At 44.9% G+C, this 27259-nt stretch overlaps 1 protein-coding gene across 12 annotated transcripts in view; it reads right to left on the reverse strand.

Annotated features, from left to right (window-relative positions):
• TAX1BP1 (Tax1 binding protein 1) overlaps window positions 1-27259 on the reverse strand; it is a 712600-nt gene that overhangs the window by 311980 nt on the left and 373361 nt on the right. For 8 of the 12 annotated variants that reach the window (XM_085631620.1, XM_085631618.1, XM_085631611.1 and 5 more), the window contains 2 exons: window positions 10690-10944; window positions 2320-2574 (listed from right to left, as the gene is read on the reverse strand). In XM_085631620.1, the coding sequence (XP_085487746.1) occupies window positions 2320-2574; window positions 10690-10944 (510 nt within the window). The remainder of the gene's footprint in view (window positions 1-2319; window positions 2575-10689; window positions 10945-27259) is intronic. The other 4 variants (XM_085631616.1, XM_085631614.1, XM_085631617.1 and 1 more) reach the window with 1 other exon arrangement.

Consider the following 27259-nt stretch of genomic DNA (forward strand, 5'->3'; position numbering starts at 1 on the left):
TGCATTTATTAGCCTTAATGCAGCATTTAGAGAGAACTACTGGGCAGTAAGGAGGCTCCAGCAAATACTTAAATTACTATGTTTGTTTGTGATGACAAACTTAGGAACTCTGGGACAGGGTGATGCCCACTTCCCATAGGAAGTTCTATTCAATTCGGAGTCTTATCTAGCGCATAGCTACACAAAGGCCTCCCTGCGCTAGAACATAGCTTTCAGACAGGACAAGTTACTATAAAGCCACATTTTCAGGGCCTTACGGAATGATAGCTCATTGGAAAGCAAACGTAGTTCCAGGTGAAGAGTGTTTCCCAAGTTTGGGGGCCTGATATAAATATGAAAGGCCACCCCAACGAGATTTGATAAATGTAGGGTCCTGCAATAGGTTTGCTGTGGAAGATCTAAGTGACCTTCCAGGAATGTAGGAAGTGGCTAGTGATCTTAATATGACAGGACCTTTCTTGTAGAGTGACTTATGCAAAATGCAAAGGGTCGTCAACTGGAATTTATGCTCGAATGGGAGCCAGTGTAGGTCCTTTGGGACAATTCTTGCAGATTGATGTCTGGGGACATTCATAAGAAGCTGAGTAGCAGCATTCTGCGTAATCTCCAACCTCCATCACGTAGAAAGGCGAGTCAAGGCATATAGGGGTGTAGTGACTCCAGGGGTAAGTAGCCCTTTGGCTACTTCACTAAACTCCCCTAACGCCCATAAAGCTAGTATTTAGAGGAGTCCCTGGCACCAGGAAATCAGACCCTGCTGACCTGAAAGAAAAATAAGGACCTACAAGCAAGAACTGTGGAATGACCCACTGATTTGGCGCTCACCCTGCTGTTCGCTGTTTCCGACGATTGCGCCAAGGTTGACTCACCCTGTAAGCTGCTGTGCCGCCAAAAGCCTGAAAGGACCACCAGCACTTCTGCCAAGAATCAGAACTCCCATGGAGCAGCGGAGCTGCTTCCCTGCAGGTACCAAAGAAAGAACTATGAGGCCTCTGGAATGCATAAACCCGACACCAGTCAGCACCACTGCACCCATCATTCCAAGTCCGAGATGAAGTGGGCAAACTGTGCCAGCATGGTCCCCCAGCACTCCAGAGAAGAAGCCCACCTTGGGTTTTCCAGGAGGGGACTCCTTGATGCCTCTTTGTGCAGCCCCTCCTGACTGCGAGTGACACGGCTGTGAAAAACCAGATGCCTCAAGACACCTCTGCACCTGTTGCCCCGTGCCCGAGCGGAAGTGGACTGAAAGTGTCCCCACGTCCCCAAGCAAGAGCACCTGAGCCCCCTTGTTGGTTCAGCTTGACTGGTTTCCCAGTTCAAATCTGCAGCCTCTTTCTGACAGGACCGATCCCCATTCACTAACATTGGGCACCTGACCATGTAACACACCTATGCACCTGGACACCCAAGAGCCTCCAGAGGTTGCCTGTTGGTGTGGCCTTGAAACTTGCCCCATCCTCACCTTAAGTCTAGGAGATTGGTCCCATAATTCACTATGAAGGGCCCGAATGCAATACATGTTTTTCCCGAAGGGATAACATTGGGCCACCGATGCTGAAAAGCACCTCTGCACCCAAGACTCGCAGTGCCCCGAGAGGTGACCCGTTAGTGCTGCCTTGGACCTTGCCCCATACTTACCTTAAGTCCAGGAGACTGGTCCCGCAAGTCACTGTGAAGTACCTGTATGTAGTGTATGTTTTTCCCCCATAGGATAACATTGCAACCTCTGAAAATTGCACCAAGAGTCGACTTTTGAAACCTAAAATTATTTCTAGCTCAAAATGTACTTACCTGATTTTGGTGCCAAAACTTCTATAAAGATCAGAGGTATTTTTATAAATTGGTGTGGAACTCCTTATTGAGACGTGTGCGTCATTTATTGACTGTGTGCGTATTGCAGGTGTCGAACACTCCTCTCTGGCAAGCGTAAGGCTGCCGGACCACACAAGCCCCTAAGAGAGCACCTTTGGATTGCTACAGCAAGGCCCTGTCCACTTATAAGGGAATACCTGGACTATTTGCACAGTATACACATAGGGGGGAGGGGGAGAGGAGGGGAGAGTAGAGGGGAGGGAGGATAGGAGACCCCACATCACAATTTATATCAAAATCACTAAGGTTGTTACCAAAACATCTGTTTTGTCTAGGGGTAGAAGATGACAGAATCAAATAGTAGGACAGTAAAATGCAGAGGTTCAAGTGAACAGGAATGGTAGTTAGAAGGGTGAATACTATATGAAAAAATAACTGGAGCACGTTTCTCTCTATGACACAGAAAATTCCCTTCCCGCAAAGTAGCCATCTGGTTACGTCATTTACCTTTTCCTGTTTCAATACAGCCAGTTTACTTTTTTCAACCTGGATCTCCCGTGACTTAAACTCAGCCACAGCCTCAGCTAGCTGCTTTTTCACCTTGTCATTTTCCAAACGAGCATTATGAAGATCAGACATTGTTTTATCTCGCATATTTACTACGTCACTGAGCTCTCTGGCCATTAAAACGGATTCCTGTCTGCTCCCTTGAATCTGCTCCTCAGCTCTCCGAAGTTGTTCTTTTAAAAAAGCAGCATCCTCCTGAAATAAATCAAGGCACACCCATATTACATTGACTAGACAACAAATTTGGATGTCTCACATTTAAAAACAAATCACCCACTTTAAGCATTTATTTGCTGTAAGTTATTTTAATAAAGTGACTACGTCACACGACATGGAATCAAATAAAAGCACTAAGGAAGTTTCAAAAACATACACTTACAACAGTAAATTCAAGAAACCGAGTTAGAAGGCATGTCTACTAGACCGATTTAAAATATCTTTGAGATCCTTTCTGGAGCTTAATAGGAAGGGAGGTGAGCATAAATTACAAAGGAGGCCCTCACACACACATTGATACCACAGAGAAAGCATGTAGCACAGCCACTGTCTCACGGACTCTAGGAATCAGATGATGCCCAAGATACTTCATCTTGTTATGCAAGAAACTGGAGAATGCACCATCTGACGGGCGAGATGCAAAGGCAGCATCAACATTATAACCTTGTTAACTAATTTCAATTGACTCCTAGACTCCAGAGGTAACTAATGCAAAGAAGCAAACTGTTATTTACCGGTCAAAATTGGTTTGCAGCTTGTAATGCAGTAGACTCATACATAAAGATTTGAGTAATCCCATCACACTCTATGAAAAAGTGGGTTCTGTTAAACATGCAAGACAGAAACCAGTTGCAGGCAGAGTCACAACTCCTTACAGTATGTAAACCATACAACAGGATGGTATAATTCATGATGTCAAGTGCAATGAACATCCAGAAGTATCCGGGCACTTACACTGCCTACACTGTGTGACAAATATCATACAATACCAGAAGGCTGGACAACTTAGCCCAGCAATGGAGAGAAAACCCTACTTGAAGATCATCCAGAAGACTGCTGTTCTGTGAATTGGAGTGAAACAGACAGCAATGTTATACTGGTTGATATCTGAATAGGTCAAGAGTTGTAAAAAATTGGAATTTTGAGAAGCTGTTTAACCACTTCATGTTTAATTTCTGGTGGTATGATCCGAGAAGAATCAAGAATGCAGCAAAGACAATGAGTCATTTTTGGGCAGAAATATTTTACCAATCTTGGAGCATAGGCAGCGTTACTCACTAGAGGAATGCATCCATATTGATATCCCTATCCTAATTCAGATTTACTTAACCTTATGTGTATGCAGTTTGCCACGTCCAATATCTACGTTAAGGTAGCACTGCAAGAATGTGGAGTATTAACAAAAGTACTGTCTTACTGTTTTGATGTTGTGTGTTTATGTAACTCATGTACCAAAGTCTAGGGTGATACTCTGCTGATGCAGAATTATAGTGTAGCTGCTATAGTTAAACTTTTGTAATGTCATAGGGAGGATTTGTAGAGTGCTGGTTGCCACCTGTGAGGGTATTCAGGTGCGGGAATACATGAATGTAGGCATGTGGAGAGGTTGGGCCTCGGTATAGGCAGCATCGATAGTCCTGCAAGATGACTAATTGAAAAGTTATGCCTTCAGCTTGTTGTGGATTTCAAGAAGTGAGGAGGAGGCCCTGGTGCGTTAGGGGAGTTTGTTCCAGGATTTGGCAGTTTGATAGGAAAATGATCGACCTTCTGTTCTGATTCTGTGGATGCGAGGTGTGTGGGGGAGTGAGGGTAATGCTGAGGGAAGTTGTCTGGTGGCTTGGTGGAAGTGTAGTCCAGTGATTGAGGTATGTGGGTCCCATGTTGTATGGTGACTTGAATGAGTGTGTGAGAAGTTTGAACTGGTGGTGCTTTTGGTTGGGGAGTTAGTAGAGCTCCCTGAGGAGTGGTGTGGTGTGAGTTCAGCCCAGGGGATCCAGGACAAGTCTGGCGGCGGCACTTTGGATTTTTTGAAGTCTGGGAAGAAGATGGGTTGAGATGCTGGCTTAGAGTGCTTTGCCGTAGTCCAATGTGCTTGTGATGTCTGGTTTCCAGTGGGAGCCAGTAGAAGATTTTACATAACATGCAGAGGATGTGGAGGCATGAGTAGGTAACGGTTGACCTGGGAGTTCATGGTGAGGTTGGTGTCCATGAGGAGACCTACGTTCCTAGCTTGGTCGGTTGGGGTGGGTGTGGGGAATATGCCTCTTCACGCCGCATACCATTATCCCGCAAGCAGTCACAACGCGGTCGTAACAACAACCGCGTTGTGACAACGCATACCATTACCCCGCAAGTTGTTACAACGACTTGCAGAGGGGGGGCGCTGGATGTTGGAATAGTAAAATGTACTATTCCAACTCCAGACTGTGTGGACTGTAGGGAAGGTGTTGGATTTTAAATCCAACACCTTCTCCCCCCTCCGCAAGTCGTTGTAACGACTTGCGGATAATGGTATGCATTATCACAACGTGGTTGTTGTTACGACCGCGTTGTGACAGCATGCTGGGTCGCGGATGTGGGGTGAAGGTAGTTTACCGGGTGTGGGTTCAACTTCGGCGGGCCACCAGGTGGAGTCCCCAGGTGAGCTCTTATTTGAACATCAGCAGTTCAGTTTTGTCGTTGTGGAGCTTGAGACAGCTTGCTTTCATCCAATTGGCCACGCTGGTCAAGGATTTATTGAAGTTTGGCTAGGTGGAGACAGTGTCATCTGAGAGGGAAAATGAGCTGGCTGTCATCAGCATAGGAGATGTTGATTCTGTGGGATCTAATGATATTAGGGAGAGGAGTCAAGTACATGTTGAAAAAGTGTGGGGCTGTGTGATGATCCCTGTGGGACTCCAGAAAATATGTAGTTGGGTTCGGATATGAAAGGCGTAAGCGTGACTCATTTAGTTCTTCCAGAGAGGAAGGATGCAATCCATTTGAGAGCTGGAGCTTGTGTTCCCACTGTGTGTAGTCTGGCAAGGAGTGTGTGATGGAGATGGTTTAAACTGAATACATGATAAAATATTTTTTTTATAGAATCTCTGCATGCCAAATAAAATGGGGATTGGGCTTTAAGTTGACAGTGCATCTTAGAGCACCAGGTAAAGGAGCCAAGGTGAGTCCAGAGGTTATAGAGAGCTTAACATTAGCAAGACCCACAGCAAGCACAGACTGGCTTGTCAGGGGCAAGCCTGCGGGTGCATTTGCAGTGCAGTCACAAATTGCACACCATGTTGAATAGGCCAGGCACTGAGGTGGGGGGTTAATCAAACCACCAGTTGCCAGAGAGTAGAGATGCAAGCTATGAGACAGGGAAGAAATGGCTAAATAAAATAGAGTGAGAAACAGAGAAAGCAGACTCCTTACATTTAGTAACGTTCTTTCTGTTGAACCGTTTTCTGAGGTGCAAGACAGGATCCGGGAAAAGACTTAAAATGCCAAGTCACCAGCAGCTACCCTGGGTAATAGATGGCACATTTAAACCTCACAAGAAGTGATACAACAGCCTTGTAGGCGGCATAATCTTCATCCATTTTCCATGTCCCAAAGGCAGTAAAGGGCATGAAGTATTCAAAAATGAAAACAGAAAAGACCAAATACATACTCAACAGGGTAAGTAGGAGGATATTAAGTAACGGTGGGAGCTGCCACATCGATTAAGAAAGACGGTTACCTAGGATAAGTTACTTTTTCTTTTAATGAATACTAGTTAAAGCAGAAGCCTGTTTTTATAAACACTAACATATAATCTAACTCAGGAGGATTGAGGTCTTCAGGTATGCTCATAAGAACTGGAACATCACCCTACCAAAGTACAGCCTTTGCATTAAGGCAATGGTTCCCAAACTGTGCGCCAAGGCACCCCGGTGCGCCATCAAAACTAGCCAGGGGCGCCATGAGCTATGCTTGTGACCTGCTGCATTTCATCACAGGCCCCCCTCCCCTATACGACTGCCTGCCAAGGATTGCATGCAAACACCTCTGTGTTTCACGGCCTTTGCCTTGCGACTTATTAGGACTGGCAGGTTCTCCTACAAGTTAGGAATTTTGGTGAAACCATATTTAACAAAGGAGTTATTAGTGAACAAGTCTAGTCTGCTGTATTTATCACCTGCACCTTCCTGGAATGTTCTGTGTGAAAAATCTGAGTGGGAGCGGGAGAGGATAGCGCCACAATGACATTTTAAAAAGTCATAAGAAATAACTGTTGCAAAAATATCAGCATACACTCACTGCTAATTTTCTGTGCAGTGTGCACCCACGAAGCTCTACAATAGTGTATGTAGTAACTTAGGGTGAGCTTCTCCGGTAGGAGCCTGCAAACACATTGTGGGTATAAATAGGGTGTTATGGCTAGAAACTCGGCTCCTATTGCCCATCTTTTGCAAAGGTATGAAGACCACATTCAAATGTCCATTATGGAAGCGCAATATATGTAATTGTCTGAGCACACAGAAAAACTGAAGTTTAAGTTGGCTTGAACTCAAAGGGCAACAAAAATATGAAGACTTCCAGGAGACTCCAGATGAATGCTTGTTGCCGATTTAGGGTCCCAGAGTTTTTTTTCTGATATTACATCACACAAATCTCTGAAAATCAGGAATACATTTAAGTACCCTGTCTCACATGCGCTTGGCGCTTCAGAGACCTCTTCAAAATGTTCATGCATTTCTTGTGCCTGCCCGTATTTTCTAAATTCCATCAGAGTTTTTCAATTTATAAACGCATTCATTGCACTAATAATCAAAATTAAATTAAACTCTTAGGCGATGTTACCAGTTGTGTCTCACATTTGCACAATTGCTTGACTAAGAATATGTTCTAAATAGATGAATGGCGAGCAGCCGGAGGTCCTACGGTTACGCTATTGTGTGTAGTTCTAGGAATTGTCAATCTGGCACTCCTACCTTGGCCTAAAGCCCGTCGCTGTCCCTCATGTGAAAAAACAGTGCAATAAATTCGACCCTGAACTTTGTATGCTTTGTCAAATCAGTACTGTCATCAGTACTTGTTTTTTCCAACTTTGCACTCAAAAACTTACCCTGTAGCTGTTCTTTTTCTCCACAAAAGTGCAAATTCTGAAAGCTTTTATTGGAACGGTCTGGACCATTTTTATTCATTCTACCTGCATCTGTTCAATTCACTGAGGAGAAGCTACAAATGGTGCAAAATTGTGCTGCCAAAATAGCAATTTGTCCAAAGAAATGGGTTCAAATTTCTTCCTTACATTGGTGGCCTGTTAAGGAACACGTTGTGTTTAAGTTGCTCTTTCTGGTGCAGAAGGTATATATATATATATATATATATATATATATATATATATATATATATATATATATATATATATCTGGTGCAGAAGGTATATATATATATATATATATATATATATATATATATATATACACATATATATACATATACATATATATATGCTACCCATCCTAAATATAGCTTTGTTTTATCCACATTGCATCATTGCAGTACTTCATGATTTTAATACTTGCATCGGCTTCATCACAGTTATTTCAGGGAGAAAAATGGAGGTACTCCCAAGGCTGGATTTACATTCCCCACCCGCCCAAAAAAAAGGAACATAATGGGGAGCCGTGGCAAACAGCCAATATGTCAAGGGAGCCGTGGGTCGAAAAAGTTTGGGAACCACTGCATTAATGCAATCTTTGCAGAAAGAAGATACTGAGCTAGTAAGCTACTCGAATAAACTAAAACCACACTCAAAAGGATACAGGTGGCCATAATCCTCTTGAAAGAGTGGACTTGAAAACCCTCAGGGGATTCAGGTCTGCTTACTTGTAGCATTGCCTGCTTGACAACAAAACCCACCTAGCAAACATCTGTTTTTTGATACCATGTTCTAGTTTTGCACCTAGAAAACTTACAAAAAGATTGCTTTTTATAATGAAACATGGAGTCTTGTGAATACAATGTCTAATAATCCTATTGGGGTCTAAATAATGCAATCTTTCCAAATCCTCGAAGGATGAGAAGCAGCAAAGAAAGCGCTATCGGAAATGAACTGCGAACAGGAAATTCAGAGGCTACCTTCTGGGAATTTAATGGCTTAATTCAGAGTGTGTCCCTGGATAATGTGTGAAAGGAACAAAAGAGAAGAAAGAACTTGGAGGTTACTAACAAATCTTGCTAAATTACCAATACAAGGAAAGTCACCTTTCAGGATATAAATTGGGCTGTTGTATATGAAGACCTGGACTTGACATCTAAGCACTTCAGACAGAAACAAGTGTAAAGACAACCTTATAGCTCAAAATTCCAAAAGGATGATAAGGGATTATAACTCAGTGACAATGGTGTCCTAACCGTCAGATATCTGTGGTGGACACCCCAAGCTTCTAGGATGGAGTCAATTGTCAGCGTCACCTAAGGCTAAGGAGCTCAATATATTTCCCCTTCCAGAAGATTCAAGCAATGGGGTCCACACTGTAGAGATTAAGCAAGTGCATGATAAATATAAATGATATCCGTCAGATTGCAGTGAAACTGTTTTCACTCGGATGTCAACTCCCATTGGAATATGAAGCCATGAGCACCAACAACTTTAAGACATTTTATTCTTTCCTGCTAGGACTTGAACGAAAATCTGGAGACCATTATATGAACAGAATACTGCCTCTCCATCAAAGGATCTGCCATGTATTAGTACAGTTGAGTTCGCCTCCTGTGTAATGAAGTTCCTTTGTAAGCATTTGGAATAGCTTCTGTTGTTCGCTAAAAACCCAAGATTGAACAAATGAATTGCTGTAGCTACAAAGTTCTTTCTACGATATCTCAATGCAGGAGGCTTTTAAAAACAAGTTGAACAGATTCAGAAAAATATATATGCATCTGCAGTGCAAATGAAAGCCCAACCCGTTTCAACTTTCTAAAGACTCTAGGCAATATGGTCAGGCCAAATGAAAGGGAAGTGAACACAGAACTGCATCTCTCCCACATGAAACAGATTCTGTGGCTTTCAACAGAAACTTGGAAATATGAGTCCTGAATGCCCAAAGAGACAACTTAACTCTGTTCTTTCAACACAACCAAAACCTGCATAGGATTGAGCACTTTGAAGAGTTTATTTAGGAATCAACTTCAAGACATGGCATGGTCCTCCCATCCCCCTACGAACAGCAGGAGCTATCTCCAATGCCCCTTTAGACAGGAGCGAAGCTACTTTGTTCATCAAGATGCTTGCATGCGAGAAGGGGGAAAGATGAGGATGGAAATGATGTGGGATCTCCCATAAAAGGCAGGGAATTTCCTGAACAAACCAGTTGCAAGAACCATTGAACCAATGTTTTATTCCGCCACTGCAGGAGAAACACACTTCCTTCATTGTACACGGACAATGCTCAAATCTAGCTCAATTTCTGGAAAGGAAAACAGAATCCAACTGACAAATCCATCTGTATGGAGCATTAGTGCCACTGGATAAAGGAGCGAGGATGAACCCAAGACAGCAATCATATTGATTAGGGATCCTAAGACTAACACATCACTGTTTGCCACTCCCAAAAACCTTAAAACACCTCCATTGACTTCATCAGAAGATGGAAATTCGACACAAAATTCACCTTTGTATGTCTTCACCCTAAAATCAATGTTGAGCACTGTGGCAAAGGGTGCGATGATACTTCCTTTCCACAAACCATTCTCCCACTCCTTCACACTGATGACAAAATCAGACTGACCAGAGCCCTCTCCGTGACATGCTTACACCACTGAAGCATAAGCTCTTCTAATCTGCTCAAGAAACGCACTGCCATACACCAAAAACTGCAGAAAAAAGTAGCAAGAAGATCCCTAAAATTCACAAAGTGAGAGCACATTAAACTCGCTCTTAAAGCTCGTTGCGGATTCCTGAAGAGGCGAGGATTAAATGTGAGGTCTTATGTACCATCCACAAAACTAACTGTAACAAAGGCCCTGCATACCTGCAGAACCGGACGCCTTGCTACTTTCCTACCAGAGAGAAGCCCAACTTCTTCCCATCGAATCAACCAATGATCCTTCAAGATCATGAAACATGGTGACAGATATGTGGGCATGCAAGGACCTGGACCCTGGAACATATTTGACCTCAAACTAAGAGCTTAGGTTCAGAAAAACAAACTTTTCAGTCATATCTTCAACTGTGACTGATCTAGGAACAAGGGTCCGAGGTATGAGTACTGTGCAAGAACAACAGAAAGCTAACTTCTATTCATGACATTAGCAAATCTTAAACACTGATTTTATTATGTGGTTTACCTGTGCCTGTTTTACTAAGGCCAGTTTACTCTTGTGAAACTGCAGCTCCTGTGACTTGAGCGCAGCCACAGCCTCGGCTAGCTGGTTCTTAGTCTTTTCATTTTCCAAACGAGCACTATGGAGATTAGACATTGTTTTGTCTCGCATATTTACTACATCACTGAATTCCCTGGACATTAATATTGCTTCCTGTCTGTTCGCTTGAATTTGTTCCTCAGCTCTTCGAAGCTGTTCCTTTAAAAATGTGGCCTCCTCCTGAAAGATAGCCAAATTGGAAAAAGGTATAATAGGATTATAATTACTATCCAAAATAACTGATACTTTAGATTTAAAAACAAGCTAACCTTTCAAAAACATTACAATTATTTACTTACAGAGAGTGTTAGAGTGACTACCCTGAAATCCAAGCACTACAAATGTCTTACTGCTTGCATAGTAATAGTGGGCAGTGAAGGGTTCCACACTGCCAAACCAATGAGCATCAATCCTGCCTTGCCCAATTGATCCTGAAAGGGTGTGAAGTTAGCCCATTCCATGTTGTTAGATAGCCAAATGTGGAGCCTATCTGGAACAACTGAGGCGACTTTTGATAGACTGGCACCTCAAATAAATTTGCAAAGACTATCTAAAGCTTCTAGTTACCTTTTCTACCGATTGAACATACCAATTAGTAAAATAAAAAAATAATGGAGTGTACCTTTCAAAACGAATAAGAATGGCTTGAAGCATAATACAGCTTTTAGTCTGACAGGGTCACCTCAAGCATGAACCAATCATATACAAATACAGTTTATCCCGACTCATACCCATATGGAACATAGCTTAACCGGTCTGGTAACTATAACAGATCTATTACACAGTTGATTCTCTACATCAACCAACCTTCATCAAGATTATTATAGGAATGAAATTGCTCACTTAACATGATACTCTCAACTTTTACATCACTTTTTCGCTCAAGTTAACAACTATGTATCTGGTCTAAAAGTCACAGTGAAAAATAGATTAATCTCCGGATGTTAATGCTCCAAGTACCTGTAAAGATCAGGAGACAGCCATAGAATGGTCTCCTGGATGCAGGAAATGCATAAAGTTGGCTCTTATAAATAAATAATGGCTAGACTACACGATCAGCTGGCCACATTTTGGTAAAATATAGGAAAGAATCATCCGAGACCCATAAGGTCTTTAACCTGTAATATTTAAAAGGATAAACAGACTCAGAGGAGCTTGTCTATCTATCAGAGGCACACACCACATCCGGACATGTGAAGAACTGCATAGCAGGTTTAGACATTGCCAAATTCTGGTTATCTAACAAGAGATCACAAAGAAGAACTAATGAACATTCTTGAAAGGCATTAGACATCATTTACCTCAAGTGAGTTAACAGAAAAGAAACAATATAAAATGAAACCAAACCGAATTCAACCTCATGTAAAATGTCGTATCCTGTTAAATATATGGATTGTGCCCAGCCTTATCACAACATGACTCTTCTTTATTGTATTATGCTTGAACTGGTTTACTTTAATTAGAATAATAGATGGTTTAGGGAGAGGGAATGGGGATTCTAGAAAATTGCTGTAGTATAGAATATATTTCTGTAATTGTATTATCATTATAATCACTCAATGTTGAACATGTTTTTGATTGAAAATGATAATGGTTTTAAAAAGTATCACTACAAAAAAAACGCTAAGTATCCTCCATGAACAGCCTGTTGAAGAACAATAATGTGTAGGCTCTAGTAGACCATGCTATAAACATGTGCAGATGCAAGTAATTTGATAATTATTTTCTGCATTATCCCAGTGAGAGTTCTTGCAGTGGTTGCCATGTCTAGACATGATAAGCAAGGAGGGAAGGTGCACTCTAAGACTCTTCCTGAGTATGCCTGAGATTATTTGTGTGTGTATTTTGGAACAAGGGTACCCCAATATGCGAACCAGGGGTAGTACAATGTGGAGAAAGACAATGGTTCTTAATGGCCTAAAAAGGTCCAGGACAAGAAAAATACCCTAGAGAGGGTAAAAAGTTTAGTAAAGGTATTTAGAACTAAAATCTTATAAGAGAGCGATAATTAATATAGAGGAGGGACAAGAAGGTCAAAAGTATGACAGATATTTATTATACACAAGTAGAATTCAAGTGCTCACAGATTCAGTGACAATAAGCGTGACGTGAAAGGTGAGGGTGAACTTAAAAAAGACATGGCATCGCAATTAGGCCATTAAGAACCATTGTCTTTCTCCACATGAGATAATTTGTGGGCATTGTACAGAGGTGGTTCCAGGATGGAAGCTACTGGAGCTCCAGTCTATCTGGCCGCAGTCCTGGAGTACCCAACTGCTGACATTCTGGAGCGGTTTGGCAACACAGACGGTGACGAAAAAAGGCACTCATCATCACCAGGCACCTGCAGTTCACCATCTGCAACAACGAGATCCTCAAGGAGTGGGCAGTCTGAGACAAGGAAATAGTGCTGGGAATTCAAGTGGTACAATGGATCATATGCTGGGATTTGCCACTGAAAGTGGCAAACTTGAACTCCGCTAGAAAAAGATGTCCTCCAGGAAGGAATGAAACCAAACTCGCCGAACTGTTGCTAAACCTATTGGTGAACATTTTGAGTGATGACCAAGTAAAACCGCCAAAATACACTAATGGACGTTTATACTTGATTTATGACGTTTTTACCCTTATGTTCAACTGTCTCAGGAAACCTTCTTAATGAGTGTTTAAAATTATTTGTATATTCTTGAAACTGTTCTTATGCAAATTGCTCTTTTGCGGTATGTAATAGTTCTTCTGTGATGCGCTGAGATGCCAATTTGATCTTATGTGTGCAATATAAAACTGCAACAATAAAATAAATACATGCATCAGTTAAAAGACCCAGATATTGACCTTCCATGTGTCGCCGGCTTCAATAAAGCATTTCATAAGTATAAACACTTTTGTTAGTAGAAAGATGATAGTTAAAGTTGGCATGAGCAGTGGGGCTGTAAAAGTTAGTAGGGGCCATGGCAGTCCCACCACCAAGATTAATAAGACAAGTGAGCAGCTTATTTGTTTTACTTGCCATACCCTTAATCAAGAATATGGAAACCAAGACAATTACTACAGTGATGAGCAGTATAGACTAGCAAACATATTCTATAGGAATGTCTTTTTAAACTACGTGTGTTTTAGAATTGGTGTCCAAGAATTGCACATTATGATAAATATAGGCAATACGGACTTGCGTGATTTTTATACCTTTATTTGTTATATTTATATATATTTTAAAAAAATACTTCTTCCTATTTTTATTGTTGGCTGGAAATAATCTTAACCTACATTGAATTTGTTACCCTGAACATGCACGACTTCGGGAATGGAGGTCCCAAGGATGGAGTATTATTTGCTCATGCAGGAGAAGTTGCAGACTATTTGCCAATGTATTCCTTCCAAAAATAAAGTTTGGAAGACATCCTACTGTACTCTAGTTTATACAAACAAAACCTCAAAACACTTCTGATGTCATGGCTACAAAAGTTGCTTTCTATTATATAGGGATGAAAGATACAACGCCTGGTAGTTAATGAATTCAGTGAGTTGTTCCAAAATAGGGAGGATTATTAATGAAGAACAAGTTACTTACATTTGGTAATGCCTCTGGTAGAGACTATCTAGCCACAGATTCCTTACCTTATAATATTCCCTCAGGAGTCAAGACTGGATCTGAAAAATCCTGAGTACTACCACTACGTGCCGGTAGGTGGCACCAAATAGTATCACGCGTCGCGCGAGATGTGACGTGCGCGGTGCCCATATAGGCGCCACCCCTGAGTGTTGACCTCAGTTTCTATGTGACTGCTTCCACAGCAGAGGCACAGAGCTACACTAAGGTGCTGTGACTAGAGTGCCAAAACTGGGCTGACAGGAACTCTGTAGGTGGAGAAGTTCAGTTCGCAGATCAGGGAGAGTTAGTAAGGAATCTGCAGCTAGATAAGAGTCTACAAGATGAGGCTTTACTGACAGTAACTTGGTCATCTGATAGAGACTAGCCACAGATTCCTTACCTTAAAATAGATACTAAAACAATCCCAGGTGGGCCTGCAAACTGATTCAAACTAAAAATCCCTGGAGGGCCCAATGGGGCGCTGACTGTCGAGACAGCACTATTTAGTGAATGGGTTCAGAGAAGCCCACATAGCAGCCTGACAGATGTCTAGGACAGAACTCGGTGAGCTAACGCAGTGGTCTCAGTATTGGCTCTGCAAGAATGAGCCAGCAAGCCCTCAGGAGTTTACTTCTTGGCCAGTGCGTAGCCAATCTTAATGCAGAGTACAATACATCTGGAGATGCTCCGCTTCTACACTGCTTTCCCTTTCTTTGTACAGGTGAACCTCATAAAGAGCTGATAGCCTACCCGATGTTCTTTGGTGCTATCGAGATAGATGGGCAACACACTTTTTGGGTCCAGACGGTGGAGTCCCGCTGTCTCTTTGGAGTGGGGTGGAGGAGCGAAAAAGGTTGCCAATGTGTTGCTTTGGCCAACATGGAAAGGTGTCATCACCTTCAGTAAAAAAAAGCATTGGCATAGCCAATAGGGATCACCTTTGGGACCTTATAAGTGTTTAGCCATGCAACAGTTGATGTTGTTGCACCAAGGATATTGCGCTGGATAACCAAACACTTATAAGGTCCTAAAGGCGAGACCGATTGGCTATGCCAATGCTTGTTTTCACTTTACTGCTGTGCAAAAGGGAAACCATACCTGGGATACCTGGGAACCGAGACTCTGTTCAATATTATTGAAATTGTCTTCCAACACGTACTTGCACGTGCGAAAGATATGCAAGTGTACTTTCTGCTCCTACTTTTAAACTCAAAAAAAGCTGCTGTGGTGTGGCTGTGTGTGTGCCCGTGAAGCTGTCTCAGCCCGGGCTGCCACACACGAGGGGCAGGGGGGTGTGGGGGGAGGGGGCTGAAGCCCTATGAGCTCAATGGGTGATGCGCGCCTGTGCAAACTATCTGGTTTGGGCAAAGCAAATCTTGAGCAGAACCATTTTGATTTTTACACACAGGCGGCAAAGTGAAAAACATTGCAAGTTTACACGCCCCTAGAAAAAGCCACGGAGGACTGAGAAAGTTTAACCATGGTGCTTTTAACTGTGTGACCTGCAGCAGAAGTCTTTTTAGGTCGAGGGACCATCCGGTCTGCCGAAGGCAGAACCGGAAGTCCGGAGATTTAATGTTTCTGAGAGTGGCTCTTTAGCCCGCCTCTCTTTTTGCTTCTCCTCCATTGGCTGGCTTCCTAAACGGAGGCCAGCCATTGGAGGAGAGAGCCGTCCCTCCAAATAGGCTCCGTCTTTTTCAGATTCGGGGGCGTGTTCCGTGCTCTTCTTTCCACTTTTTAGCCACGCCCCCGAATCTGAAAAACGCCGCTGCGTTTCTCCGAGGCATTTCTGCTTCGCCTCGGAGAAAGGCAGTGGTGTGCTTGTTTAGTTTTGAAGGAAAGTACCTAGAATTCTGTGACTGAATTTGTTTGCACTTTTAGACAGAGTTTTGTCCACAAGCAGTTTGTTCCTGTCTTCGCGGTCCAGCGCGGTGCTGTATTTAGCTTGCTGTGGCTTCCTAGAACCTCAATCTTTGCGGACTCGTGTGAAGTCTGTTAAATCGAGTTTTACGGTTGTTGTTGGGGTCTGCGCCATGTGCAGGGAAGTGTTGGAGCCAGGGGTGTTGATCTTCAAAGATTCGTTCTGGCTAGGAGATGTCTCACACTAGGGTGTCTTTTTCATCACTGATCTTATCTCACATTGTTGCTTTTGCGTATTTTTCCGTTCTTTGTGTCCCAGATTCGGTTGAGCTTCTGAACTTCCGCCTCAAAGGGCTAGGGGCTTAACAAAACCCAGAGACTCGAAAATATCTAATAGTGCTTGTTCTAATCTAGAGAAACCCGGAAATTTGAATTCAAAGCTCCATTTCTGGTATCTGCTCAAAGTGGGATTAATGAGGAACAGGTTTTTTCCAGTATTCATCACTAAATGTAAAGCAAACCGTTAAGGCAACTGTGAACTCCCGTGGGTGCTACCGACAATTGTGTATTGGTCGTGCAAGAAAGCGCTCACAACCACTCCTGCTAGCAGTGGTGAACAACCAGAGATATGCTGCTGTTTATGGACACTGCACCACAAGCTGGATCACGTGAGCACGTTTAGGGATGTAGAGTTGGTGCTTGTGAAATGTACAAGGTGGTCCACAATGGAGCATGAGGGCCCCCACATTTGTATGAACTTCCTGCCGTATCTGCTTGCCTATAGATGGCTTTAAAGAGCGTAAAAAATACACCAACTGGGTCTTGTGGCGCTATAGCAGGACCGTTGTGTAGAATCAACACTGCACCAATGACGAACTCACAAGGCATGGGAAAAGAGATCTGAACCATGTATGCTAATACATTCCCTGGCCTCTCTCTCGATTTACCAGACGGTACCCTGTCGGCAAAGAAGCAGTGCTCCAGTTCTGGGCTTTTCTTTTACAAAGCATTGTCAGAGGTTGTTAATCGAAAACCAAGGGCTGTTGGGCAATAGGTGTATAATATTGCAGTTTTGTCTAGCACTGACCAGGCCTCAAGGGCCCCAGAGAATAGGAGACGCCCCAGACTCCGGGGAAAGCACATTTGCCTTTCAGGGCTGGGACAGATCTTTCACTGGTCTGCCATCTCTTGTGTAATTTCAAACAAAACAGAGTTTGCGGATAAGGGAGAGGGAGAGGGTGGCTGCCCGTGCAGCTCTGGCCTGATGGACCCCAGATGTGCCGGTTTTGGATGTGCCGGTTAGAAAGGAGGTCGAGAGAGAGAGAGGTCTCGAGAGGTAGAGAGAGAGGTCTCGAGAGAGAGAGGTCTCGAGAGAGAGAGGTCTCGAGAGAGAGAGAGAGAGAGAGAGAGAGAGAGAGAGAGAGAGAGAGAGAGAGAGAGAGAAAGAGAGAGAGAGAGAGAGAGAGAGAGAGAGAGAGAGAGAGAGAGAGAGAGAGAGAGAGAGAGAGAGAGAGAGAGAGAGATAGTGGGAAGGGAGGCGGCCTACGTTTGGTTTTTAACGGCCGCTGGTTGCAGCTGTTTTTTGTCCTCTTTACTGCCGATGTCTCCTGGACCAGTCTAGTAATATCCCAAAGCGGGAGGGGGGGGGTGGGGGGGGGGGGTGGAAGCGGGGAGGGGTGTCTCGTCCCGCGCATCTAAACTGTGCACGCCAGGCCTACCGCCAGGCTCTCGCTCGCCCACCTCTGGTGACGCATACATCTCCACGCGGAGGTGGGCGGCTGTTACTTAGGAACAAGCCGGAGCGCACTCTCATTCGGAGAGCTGACATCATGGAATAGAAGGGGAGAGCTGTGTCTTGGAGAACAGGGGTGAATGAGAAATCCGGACAGGCCCATCCCCGACTGGCAATGTAGGGCCTAGCTGGACTTGTGTATCTCTGCCTGGCCTTGTAGCGCATAGCTAGACATGTGCATCTCTCGCTGACAATCCTGTGCTAAGTTGAACAGGCCCATGTATGACTTACCTTTGTAGTGCCGGGCTGAACAGGCCCTTCTCTGACCGTGTAGTGCCGAGCTGGACAGGTCCATCTTTGGTGGTCCTCCTCGTGTGTCACTCGACAGGCCCCCTCTTCACTGCCTTTGGAGTGGCTAGCTAGACACACCCATCTATGGCTACCATAGGATGCTTAGTTGAACTGGCCCATTTCTGACGATCTTTGCACATATTGAATTTGTAGTGCCAAGTTGGACAGGCCCATACTGAACTTGTAGTGCCAGGCCTATCTCTGGCCTTGTAGTGCTGAACTGGACAGGACCATCTCTGGTGGTCCGTATAGTGTCTCACTGGACAGGCCCCTCTCGACTCTCTTTCTAGTGACTAGCTAAACACATCCATCTCTGGCTACCACATGATTCTTAGTTGAACAGGCCCATTCTGTGTATCTTTGTAGTGCCAAGCTGGAGAGGCCCATACTGACCTAGTAATGCTATGCGGGACAGGCCCATCTCTTCCCTTGTAGTGCCAAGCTAGTCAAACCCATGTCCGACTGGCCTTGTGGTTTTTAAGCAAAGTTAGAGTAATAATGTTTTATTGAATCGCCTTCTCTGTTCACCTCTCAGTCTGCAGATTTACCTCTTTTACCATACCCTGTGGTGTCTCTGACCTTCTTGAACTCACTATGTCACCGCCACCTTGCTTGAAGGCAGTTCTGTACCTTGCCCAGTCTTTCTGCGAAGAAATATTGCAAATATTTTAAGTTTCTCTTGAGGGCCTTCTCTTGCCTAGAGCCGTATGCTAGAGTGCACGACAGCTGAAAGATGTTTGCAGTCCATGGTGTGCCTGGCCTTGTATCCGCTTCTGAAGTTTCCATCCTGTGGACTAGTACCCACATGTTTCCACCCTTCAACCTCTTTTCAGGTGATTTGAGTTTTGAACCATGTGCCATTTTTTTTTGTTTTGAAGTCTAGACCTTATTTAGTGGTGTACTTGAGGGCACATTCTGTGACAATGCAGAGTTCGGTGGCATATTGTGCACAGAGTGGTTAACGCATTGTACGGCTATGTGTAGGCTGTAGTGAACGCAATGGGAGCCACAGTGCATAGTGGTGCACTGGTGCAGGGGGATGACTGGGTGCACACTGTAAAGTAGTATGAAAAGCCCATGGAGGCAGGTGGGGCAGATTGTGACATTGCGCAGGTCTGTCGAAGATTGGACCACCATTGGAATGTCTTGGGAGAACAGAGATTTCTTGGCAAGTGTATTTTGATTAAACGTGCATAATCTACATAATCTATGTAGTGGACTGTGGGCGTGCATGTAAGGTAGAGTATTGCCTTAGTGGGAACGATGTATGCTCTTATGGAAGTGTGAGGGCCATGCAGAGTTTCTGATGTTAGTGTGCATGGCCAATGGAGATGATCTTGGGTGGACCTTCAGGGGTAGTGTAGAGAGACCATGAGGCGCAGTTTAATGTAGTATTAAGGGTTAATAAACTCAATTTGGGGTACGTTGTAAGATAACATGAAGGACCAGTGGAGAAAGATGGGTGCCAAATATATTAATGGGAGCGGGCCCTGCAGAAGAATGAGGCACAGTATCAGTGTGTGTTTTTTTGGAGGTCCACTGCAGGTTGTGTGGGGTTCAATGACTGCAGTTAGCAGTACCTTCTATTAGAGGATGTAGTTGTGCTGTGTCAGCCAAACTGGGACCTTATCGCAGTGTGAGACAAGCACACATACTTTCTTTACAATTGAGCATGATAAAAGTGACCACAGGATATATATTAGTGCAGAATCCTGCTGCCCTGGTTATATTGCTCTGGAAATCGCATCTACGAAATTTCCCGTGCAGCCTCTCCCCTGAGTATTTTGGAAGAGTAATCGAGGATGGCTTACAGTCCAGTGCACATCTGATGGACAGGCCTGACTCCCAGATGACTGGAGTCACGTCTGGACAGGTCTGAGTCACTCCTGAACAGGATCTCTTAAGCACATCATGGGTCAGCTGGTCAATCATGGAAGGCATTTTATATGGCTCCTCGCTAACCCCCACCCCAAGCTCAGTCTCATAGAAACCATCACTTTAAATGTATTTTTTGCAGTTAAAAGTCGATTCTGATAATATTCTCTCGGTCACAGGATCTTCTTTGTCATTCCTAAACATTATGGTATTTCTGCCTATGTGCTGGGACCGCAGAGCACATTTACACTTCAAATGTCCCTTTAAAACTCAGTTTAAGGAGAAAACACACACACACGCACGCACACACACACACACACCTCCCCCCCCCCTAAATGCTTTTTATGCGGCAAAATCGCATTTTTGTCGCTTTTTGAAGATTAAAAGATCTTCAGAAAATGCTGTAAGTAGGTGGCGAATACTGACATAAGCAAGAATTTGACACTGCCGCTTTAAGGTTCCAAAGAGCTCCACTGCTCCTGGAAGCCGAGCAGCGGCAGTTGAGGCAGTTTATTGTTCCACTCTTTTACTACCTCACTCTCTCTATCTCACTACCTCACTCTCTCTATCTCACTCTCTCTATCTCACTACCTCACTCTCTCTATCTCACTACCTCACTCTCTATCTCACTACCTCACTCTCTATCTCACTACCTCACTCTCTATCTCACTACCTCACTCTCTATCTCACTACCTCACTCTCTATCTCACTACCTCACTCTCTATCTCACTACCTCACTCTCTATCTCACTACCTCACTCTCTATCTCACTACCTCACTCTCTCTCACTACCTCACTCTCTCTCACTACCTCACTCTCTCTCACTACCTCACTCTCTCTCTGCTAATGCAATAGGTATCACATATGCAAAAAAAAAAGCTAATGCCAATAGAAATGACAATGCCATTTATTTAGGGATACAAAAATGATTAAAAAATAATGATCAATACCAATAGCTCTACCTATAATATTGCCGAGACCATTGCATTGTAAATGCTTGTTTCACTTTACTGCTGTGCGAAAGGGAAACCATACCTGGGATATCTGGGAACCGAGAATCCGTTCAATATTATTGAAATTGTCTTCCAACACGTACTTGCACGTGAGAAAGATACACAAGTGTACTTTCTGCTCCTACTTTTAAACTAAAAACTAGCTGCTTTAGAAACCAGGAGGTCATGTTCCACAAAACATGTATGTTGGCAGAATAACACAGCTCCTTAGCTTTTCGTATTGCAGAGTGGTGCAAAAGTGTCGGCGAATGAAGTGAGAGAAAGGGTAACGCGAAAGAACCTAGTGGAAGGTAGGGCTGGGGAAAGGTCAATACCTGCAGAGCTACTCAGCGTGAACACAAACAGCCGATGTGCATTTTAAACGTACCATAGGAAATGCGGCCTTGGTTACAAACACCGCGTCTGACTGCCTACAAATAGCCTAAGGCGAGGGGGGTGTGTCTGTGGTGAAACTCAACAAAGTCCGCACGGAGTTATCCCACAACGTTTATCTGTTGTTATAACAAGTCTGAAGTCTACAGACTAGGGACATGTATTCACCACTCAAAGGAATTTCAGTGGAGCGTGGCCGGAAGTCCATGGACAGCCTTTACCTTGCAGGCGCGAGCAGCACCAGGCGCGATAATTGCAAACAGATGGAGCTGCTGCTCGCTCCCGCAAGGTAAACGCTATACATGTACGAGTACTAATTGGAAACAGTGCAGTACATGCACTTTTTTCCAAAAAAGTACAGTGATTGCAAGAGGTCACCCCGATGCAACTCTTGCACGCTGCGTAGGCGAGACCTACAAAGAGACAACTATGCTGGTGTATAGAGGCTGAACAGACAGAGCCTGTTACTCGTTGACCCAACTGGCAGATGGGATGGCCACCGAGAAAATGGCTGATGTGATGGCCACCAAGAAGATTGTCTTGAATGTCAGAAGCTGGAGAGGATAACTATGCATAGGTTCGAAAGGGGAACACATCAGGGAGGTCAAAACCAAATTAAGATCCCATTGAGGCATAATTAAAGGTTTTGGAAGGAACACATGTTGAAGACCTTTCATGAAATGTGTCCCAACAGGTGACTTGAACGGGGGGGGGGGGGGGGGCTTGGTAGATCTGGCAACCACAAGAAAGCCAATATTGGTGAAAGATGCCCCTTAACTGTGCCCAGAGCAAGTACTTGCTGGGCTAAGGACAAAATAAATAACACTGTAGAAAAGGGTGCAGAGAGTGGAGCAAGATGTTTGTCGGCACACCAAACCTGAAACTTGTCCCAACGGCAGACATATACAGTGTTTGTTGATGGACACTTGGCAGCCAATATGACATCACATACCTTGGGAGGAAGGTCGAATACCCGCAACTGCCGCCGCTCAGTCTCCAGGTATGAAGGTGGAGAGTGCCCAGGTTTGGGTGCAGAAGCCTACCCTGTTAATGTGGCAGGAGATCCTCCCAAAAGGGCAGCCTGAAGGAAGGACAGATTCTCATGCTCAGGAGCTCTAGATATCATACCCAATATGGTATTGGCAGAAAGGCATATAGGAGTCCTGTATTCCACTCTAATCAGAATGAGTCTACAGGCTAGAGCAGATTTGGAAACTCCAATGTGCAGAACTGCTGACATTGTATGTTCTCGTTGGTGGCGAAAAGATCGAGCCATGTTCTCCCTGGACCTAAACCGGACCATGAGCGATCTCCAGATGCTGCTGCCATTCGTGGGCCACGAGGCATCGACTGCTGGGTTTGTCTGCCCTGGCATTTAGAGATCCCACCAGGGGCTGCACAACCAGGAAAATCTACTGACGTTCCAGCAATGTCCAGAGGCACAGAGTTTCCTGGCACAGGGGTCCACAACCTACACCCCTCCTTTTTGTTGCAGTACCATATGGCGGTGATTTTGTACATTAACACCCGTACCAGCTTCCCTTTGAAGAAGCAGGAAAGCTTTCAATGCCAAGCGAATCTCTCTCCGTTCCAGAAGATTGATGTGGAGTGGAGTCTCTGCTGGAAACTAGAGGCCTCTGATCTCCACCTCTCTCAGATGGCCACCCAGTCCTAAAAGCGATGCATTGGTCACCACTGTCAGTTCTGGGTGGGGAAGGGAGCGAGGTCTGCCACTGACTCATATTTCTGTTCAGTAGCCACCACTGCAGATCTTGTGCAGTCTCCTCAGATATCATGACTAGGTCTGAGAAATTCCCCTCATGTTGCACCCACTGGGGCTTCACATCCCACTGTAGAACCTGAATGTGCCACCTGGCATGTTTCACTAGCAAGAACGCAGAAGGCCATCAGGCCCAGCTGCCTCAGAGTCAGTCTGACTTCAGATTCAGGATCAAGGCTGAAACATCGGGAATATAGCTCAAATGTCCAGGACTCACGACTACAGTGGAAAAGGACAGACCTGTACCGTGTACAGCAAGGCTCCAATGAAAGGCAATGTCTGAGAAGGAGTAAGATGAGACTCCAGGACGTTGATAGTGAACTCTAGTGAATGCAGGAGGTCTAATGTACTCCGGAGGTGGGTGACCACAACCTGTGGCGAGCCCGCCTGCAGCAGCAAGTCATCAAGGTAGGGGGACGACTGGAACTCCCGACCTACGAAAGTATGTGTGCTGCCATCACTTTCCTGAACACCCGAGGGGCACTGATTCAGCCAAACAGGAGCACAGTAAATAAATTGAAAATGCTCCTGGCCTACTGTGAACCACAGGTAGCGCGCAGATGGACCTGTATGATGGGGATATGAAAATAGGTGCCCTGCAGATTTAGCACTACCAACCAGTTTCCAGAGACAAACGCAGACAGAACCTGACATGGTGTAGGCATCTTGAATTTCTCCTTCCCCAGGAACCCACTGAGAAGGCACAGGTCTAGGAGAGGGCTGAGGCATCCATTCGTCTCGAACACCAGAAAGTAGCAGGAATAACAACCACAACCTACTTCTTAGGCTGGCACCCTCTCAATGGCTCCTTTGGCCGAAATAGCCTGTACTTGGCGTAATACGTCAGCCAATCTGAGGGCGGTGGCAGGGACGGCCGGGTTTCCATAAATGGAAAAGTGAACCCTACCAGACAATCTGAATCGCCCACTAGTCTGAAGTTATGGCGTGCCATTGGGGCAGGTGGTGCTTGATCCTGCCACCAACAGAGTGGCTGCGTTGGTGCAAGACATACTAAAAAGGCTTGGAGCCAGCGGTTGTCAAGGGGTGGCGGACTGGGCAGATATCTGTATCTGTATATAGTAGCCTCTACCGTAGCTACAGAAGGAGCAAAAAGAGGACTTTCAACTGGTGTAGGGACATGGTGAGCCTTAACTACCAGGCAGTGACCCTATTCTCATTGAAGCGCTCAAGTGCCAAACTGGTCTTGTTGCCAAACAGACGAGACCTATCGAAGGGCATACCCATAAGGGATGCCTGGGCATCACCCAAGAAGCCAGCTGATCTCAGCCAGGCATGGTGACGAAGCACCGCTGATGAAGCAATGACCCTGCCCAGTGAGTCTATTGTGCCCAGCCAGCATTTGATTGTGAACCTGGCTGCCACTCTGCAGTCTGCAATAGTCTGAGTCAGGAGGGCTCAGGCCTCCTCCAAGATCATGGGCAGCACTTACGCATCAGAGTCCCACACTGTGTGGCCATATCGGCTAAGGAGGCATGCAGTGTTCACCAACGGCATTGCAAGGCTGGTGGAAAAGAAAATCCTCTTCCCAAAGGTATCCAGCTTCTTTGATTCACTATCTGGTGGAGTGGTGGGGCTGCAACTGGATTAACCGTAAAAAACGAGGCGTGCACCACCAAGCTCTCAGGGGTCGGGTGGTGGGGAAGGTGGAGGGGGAGGAATGTTAGGCCCTAGAAGCAGGCGCTGGTGGAGTGTGAGTGCTCTGAGGAGAGGAGTGCATGTGCAGGGCTTGGCACAGGCCACAAGCAGTACATCAGAGAGGATTTTGTCGAAGGTCAGGAGAGGTTTTGTTTTGGACACCTCATGCTGAAGCACCTCAGTCAAGAATCCGGTCTTGACTTCCACAGAGGGTAGCGTTGGGTAAAGGACCTCAGCTTTTCACCGCACCACCATAGCAAAGGGGGTCTCTTCTTCTATTGCCACACTAAGAGGAGAGACCAGGCCAGTGTCTGGTTAGTTGTCCAGACGACTGCCATCAACTAGGTCCTGATACCAGTTGTCTTCGGCCACATGGTCAGGTTAGCTATAAAGACCCTCTGATCCACCCCATAAATACTCCTCACAGGGCCCTTCAGAAAAAGGAGGCACTGCCTCCAACCCAGCAGGTCTTGACCGCAGAGTAGACATTGGATGACGCCAGTCTGGCTCCATATAGGAGTTGAGGATAACTATGGGCACACCGGTGGCAGTGCAACGCGAACGACCCTTGCGAAGGTTGCGAATGTGTGACCATAGTCAGTCCAGATCTAGGAAGGCCCAACTGCCACAGAGAATGAACCCACCGGTGGTTACCCAGTTGGGGCACCTCCCGAACCCATGGGGCCCGAGGGCACTCCAGAGCGGTCCTGCCGCCCAAAGATAAGGTGAATGGCCTCATAGAGCTCATTGAGTTGGGCGAGGGTTGCTCTAGTGCCAAGAAATTCAGGGAGGCACTGAGCAAACTCAGGCTCCGCAGGGATATGTGGGAGCGGGGCCTCAACTAGTGATGCCGTTCTTGCACCTCTTCCGATGACTTGGACCAGTACAGCGATGTCAAACAGCACTTCGACATCTAGGTCTTTTTCTTTTTGTGGGACTTACCAGACAATGACTTTGATTTCAACGGAGACCAGTGGAAACAACTCCAAGAGTAGGCCCAGGACATTCTGCGTGACCGGGACCTGGAGTGATGCAGAGTCGTCTGGTGTTGAGCAGCAAGGAGCTTCATAGCCCCCTTTTAGTTTCATCGTACAGCAGTTGGGACAGGCCCTGGAGTCATGGTCTGGCTCCAAACACCACAACAAACCAGGTAGGAGTCTGTCACAGACACTTATTTGTGACGGGCTCCACAAGGGTTAAACCCCACAGGTTCCTAGAGGACATTCCTAAGTCACACTAGTAGCAAAAAGGCTCAAAACGGTTAACAAAATGTTAAAAATGTGGTAAAAAAATGACAGAGGTATCTCTTCCCGATCCGCGCTGATGGCACGGAAAGAGAGGAACTGAGTCCAGCGGTCTGGTGTGACGCCTACATAGACACTTTACACGTCACATCCAGCGTAGACGTAGAGCCATTCGGCACCAAATACCGGCATGAATAGGTACTGCTCAAGAGGTTTGCAGATCCAGCCTGGGGAATATTCTAAGGTGAGGATCTGCAGCTAGAAGTCTCTATCAGATATCAAATACACTGCTCAGAAGTAGATCCTGACTGAAGCTTTCATTCATTGGGTTGAGACCACAGTAAATAAAAATACAGTCTTCCAGGAACCCTAATAATGTTACTAGAAAGCACTGATTTGCAAGGTAGTTTAGCCAATATAACAGTAATAATTTTCAAGATCCTGCAATGAATGCATTGTCAGACTGAGACAGACAACAGGCCCAGGCACCAAAATAAAGGTGGCCTCTATTACCAGATCAGACAGCTAAAACATGGCCCACATTTACAAATCTGGGAAGTCTTAAACTTGTAAAAACACACTCTATAGGTGTTTTCAAGGTATGAGAGAGTACATGCCATTTGCGATTGCTGCCGGCAGTGTTAGTGTAATTAAGAGGAAAACAAATGTCCCACCAGAACATAAAACAAGCCCACAATTTTTTTTAAAAAGTGGCTGATACATTGACCTATCAGACCCACCATTCTGCCACTGCAGAGTGACCCATAGGCCAGTCCAACCTTGTATGCATGCTCTCTTCTTAAAAAGGGAAATGTGAAAGAAACAAAAAAAAATGTCCAAATACATCAAAGCACAGCGGAAATCACTGTACAAAAAAATGAGTAAACATCACCTTTAGTATTAATGGCGAATTCATATTAGAGAGCAATTGTAGCAGAGGTGGGGGAAGGACTGGTTACTTTGTCTCAATGCACAATATAAAAAGTAAAGCAAAACTGTTTAATATTGTTTGCATGATTAC

Source organism: Triturus cristatus, chromosome 10 (genome assembly GCF_964204655.1).
Source record: "Triturus cristatus chromosome 10, aTriCri1.1, whole genome shotgun sequence".
In the NCBI taxonomy this organism is placed as follows: Eukaryota; Metazoa; Chordata; class Amphibia; order Caudata; family Salamandridae; genus Triturus; species Triturus cristatus.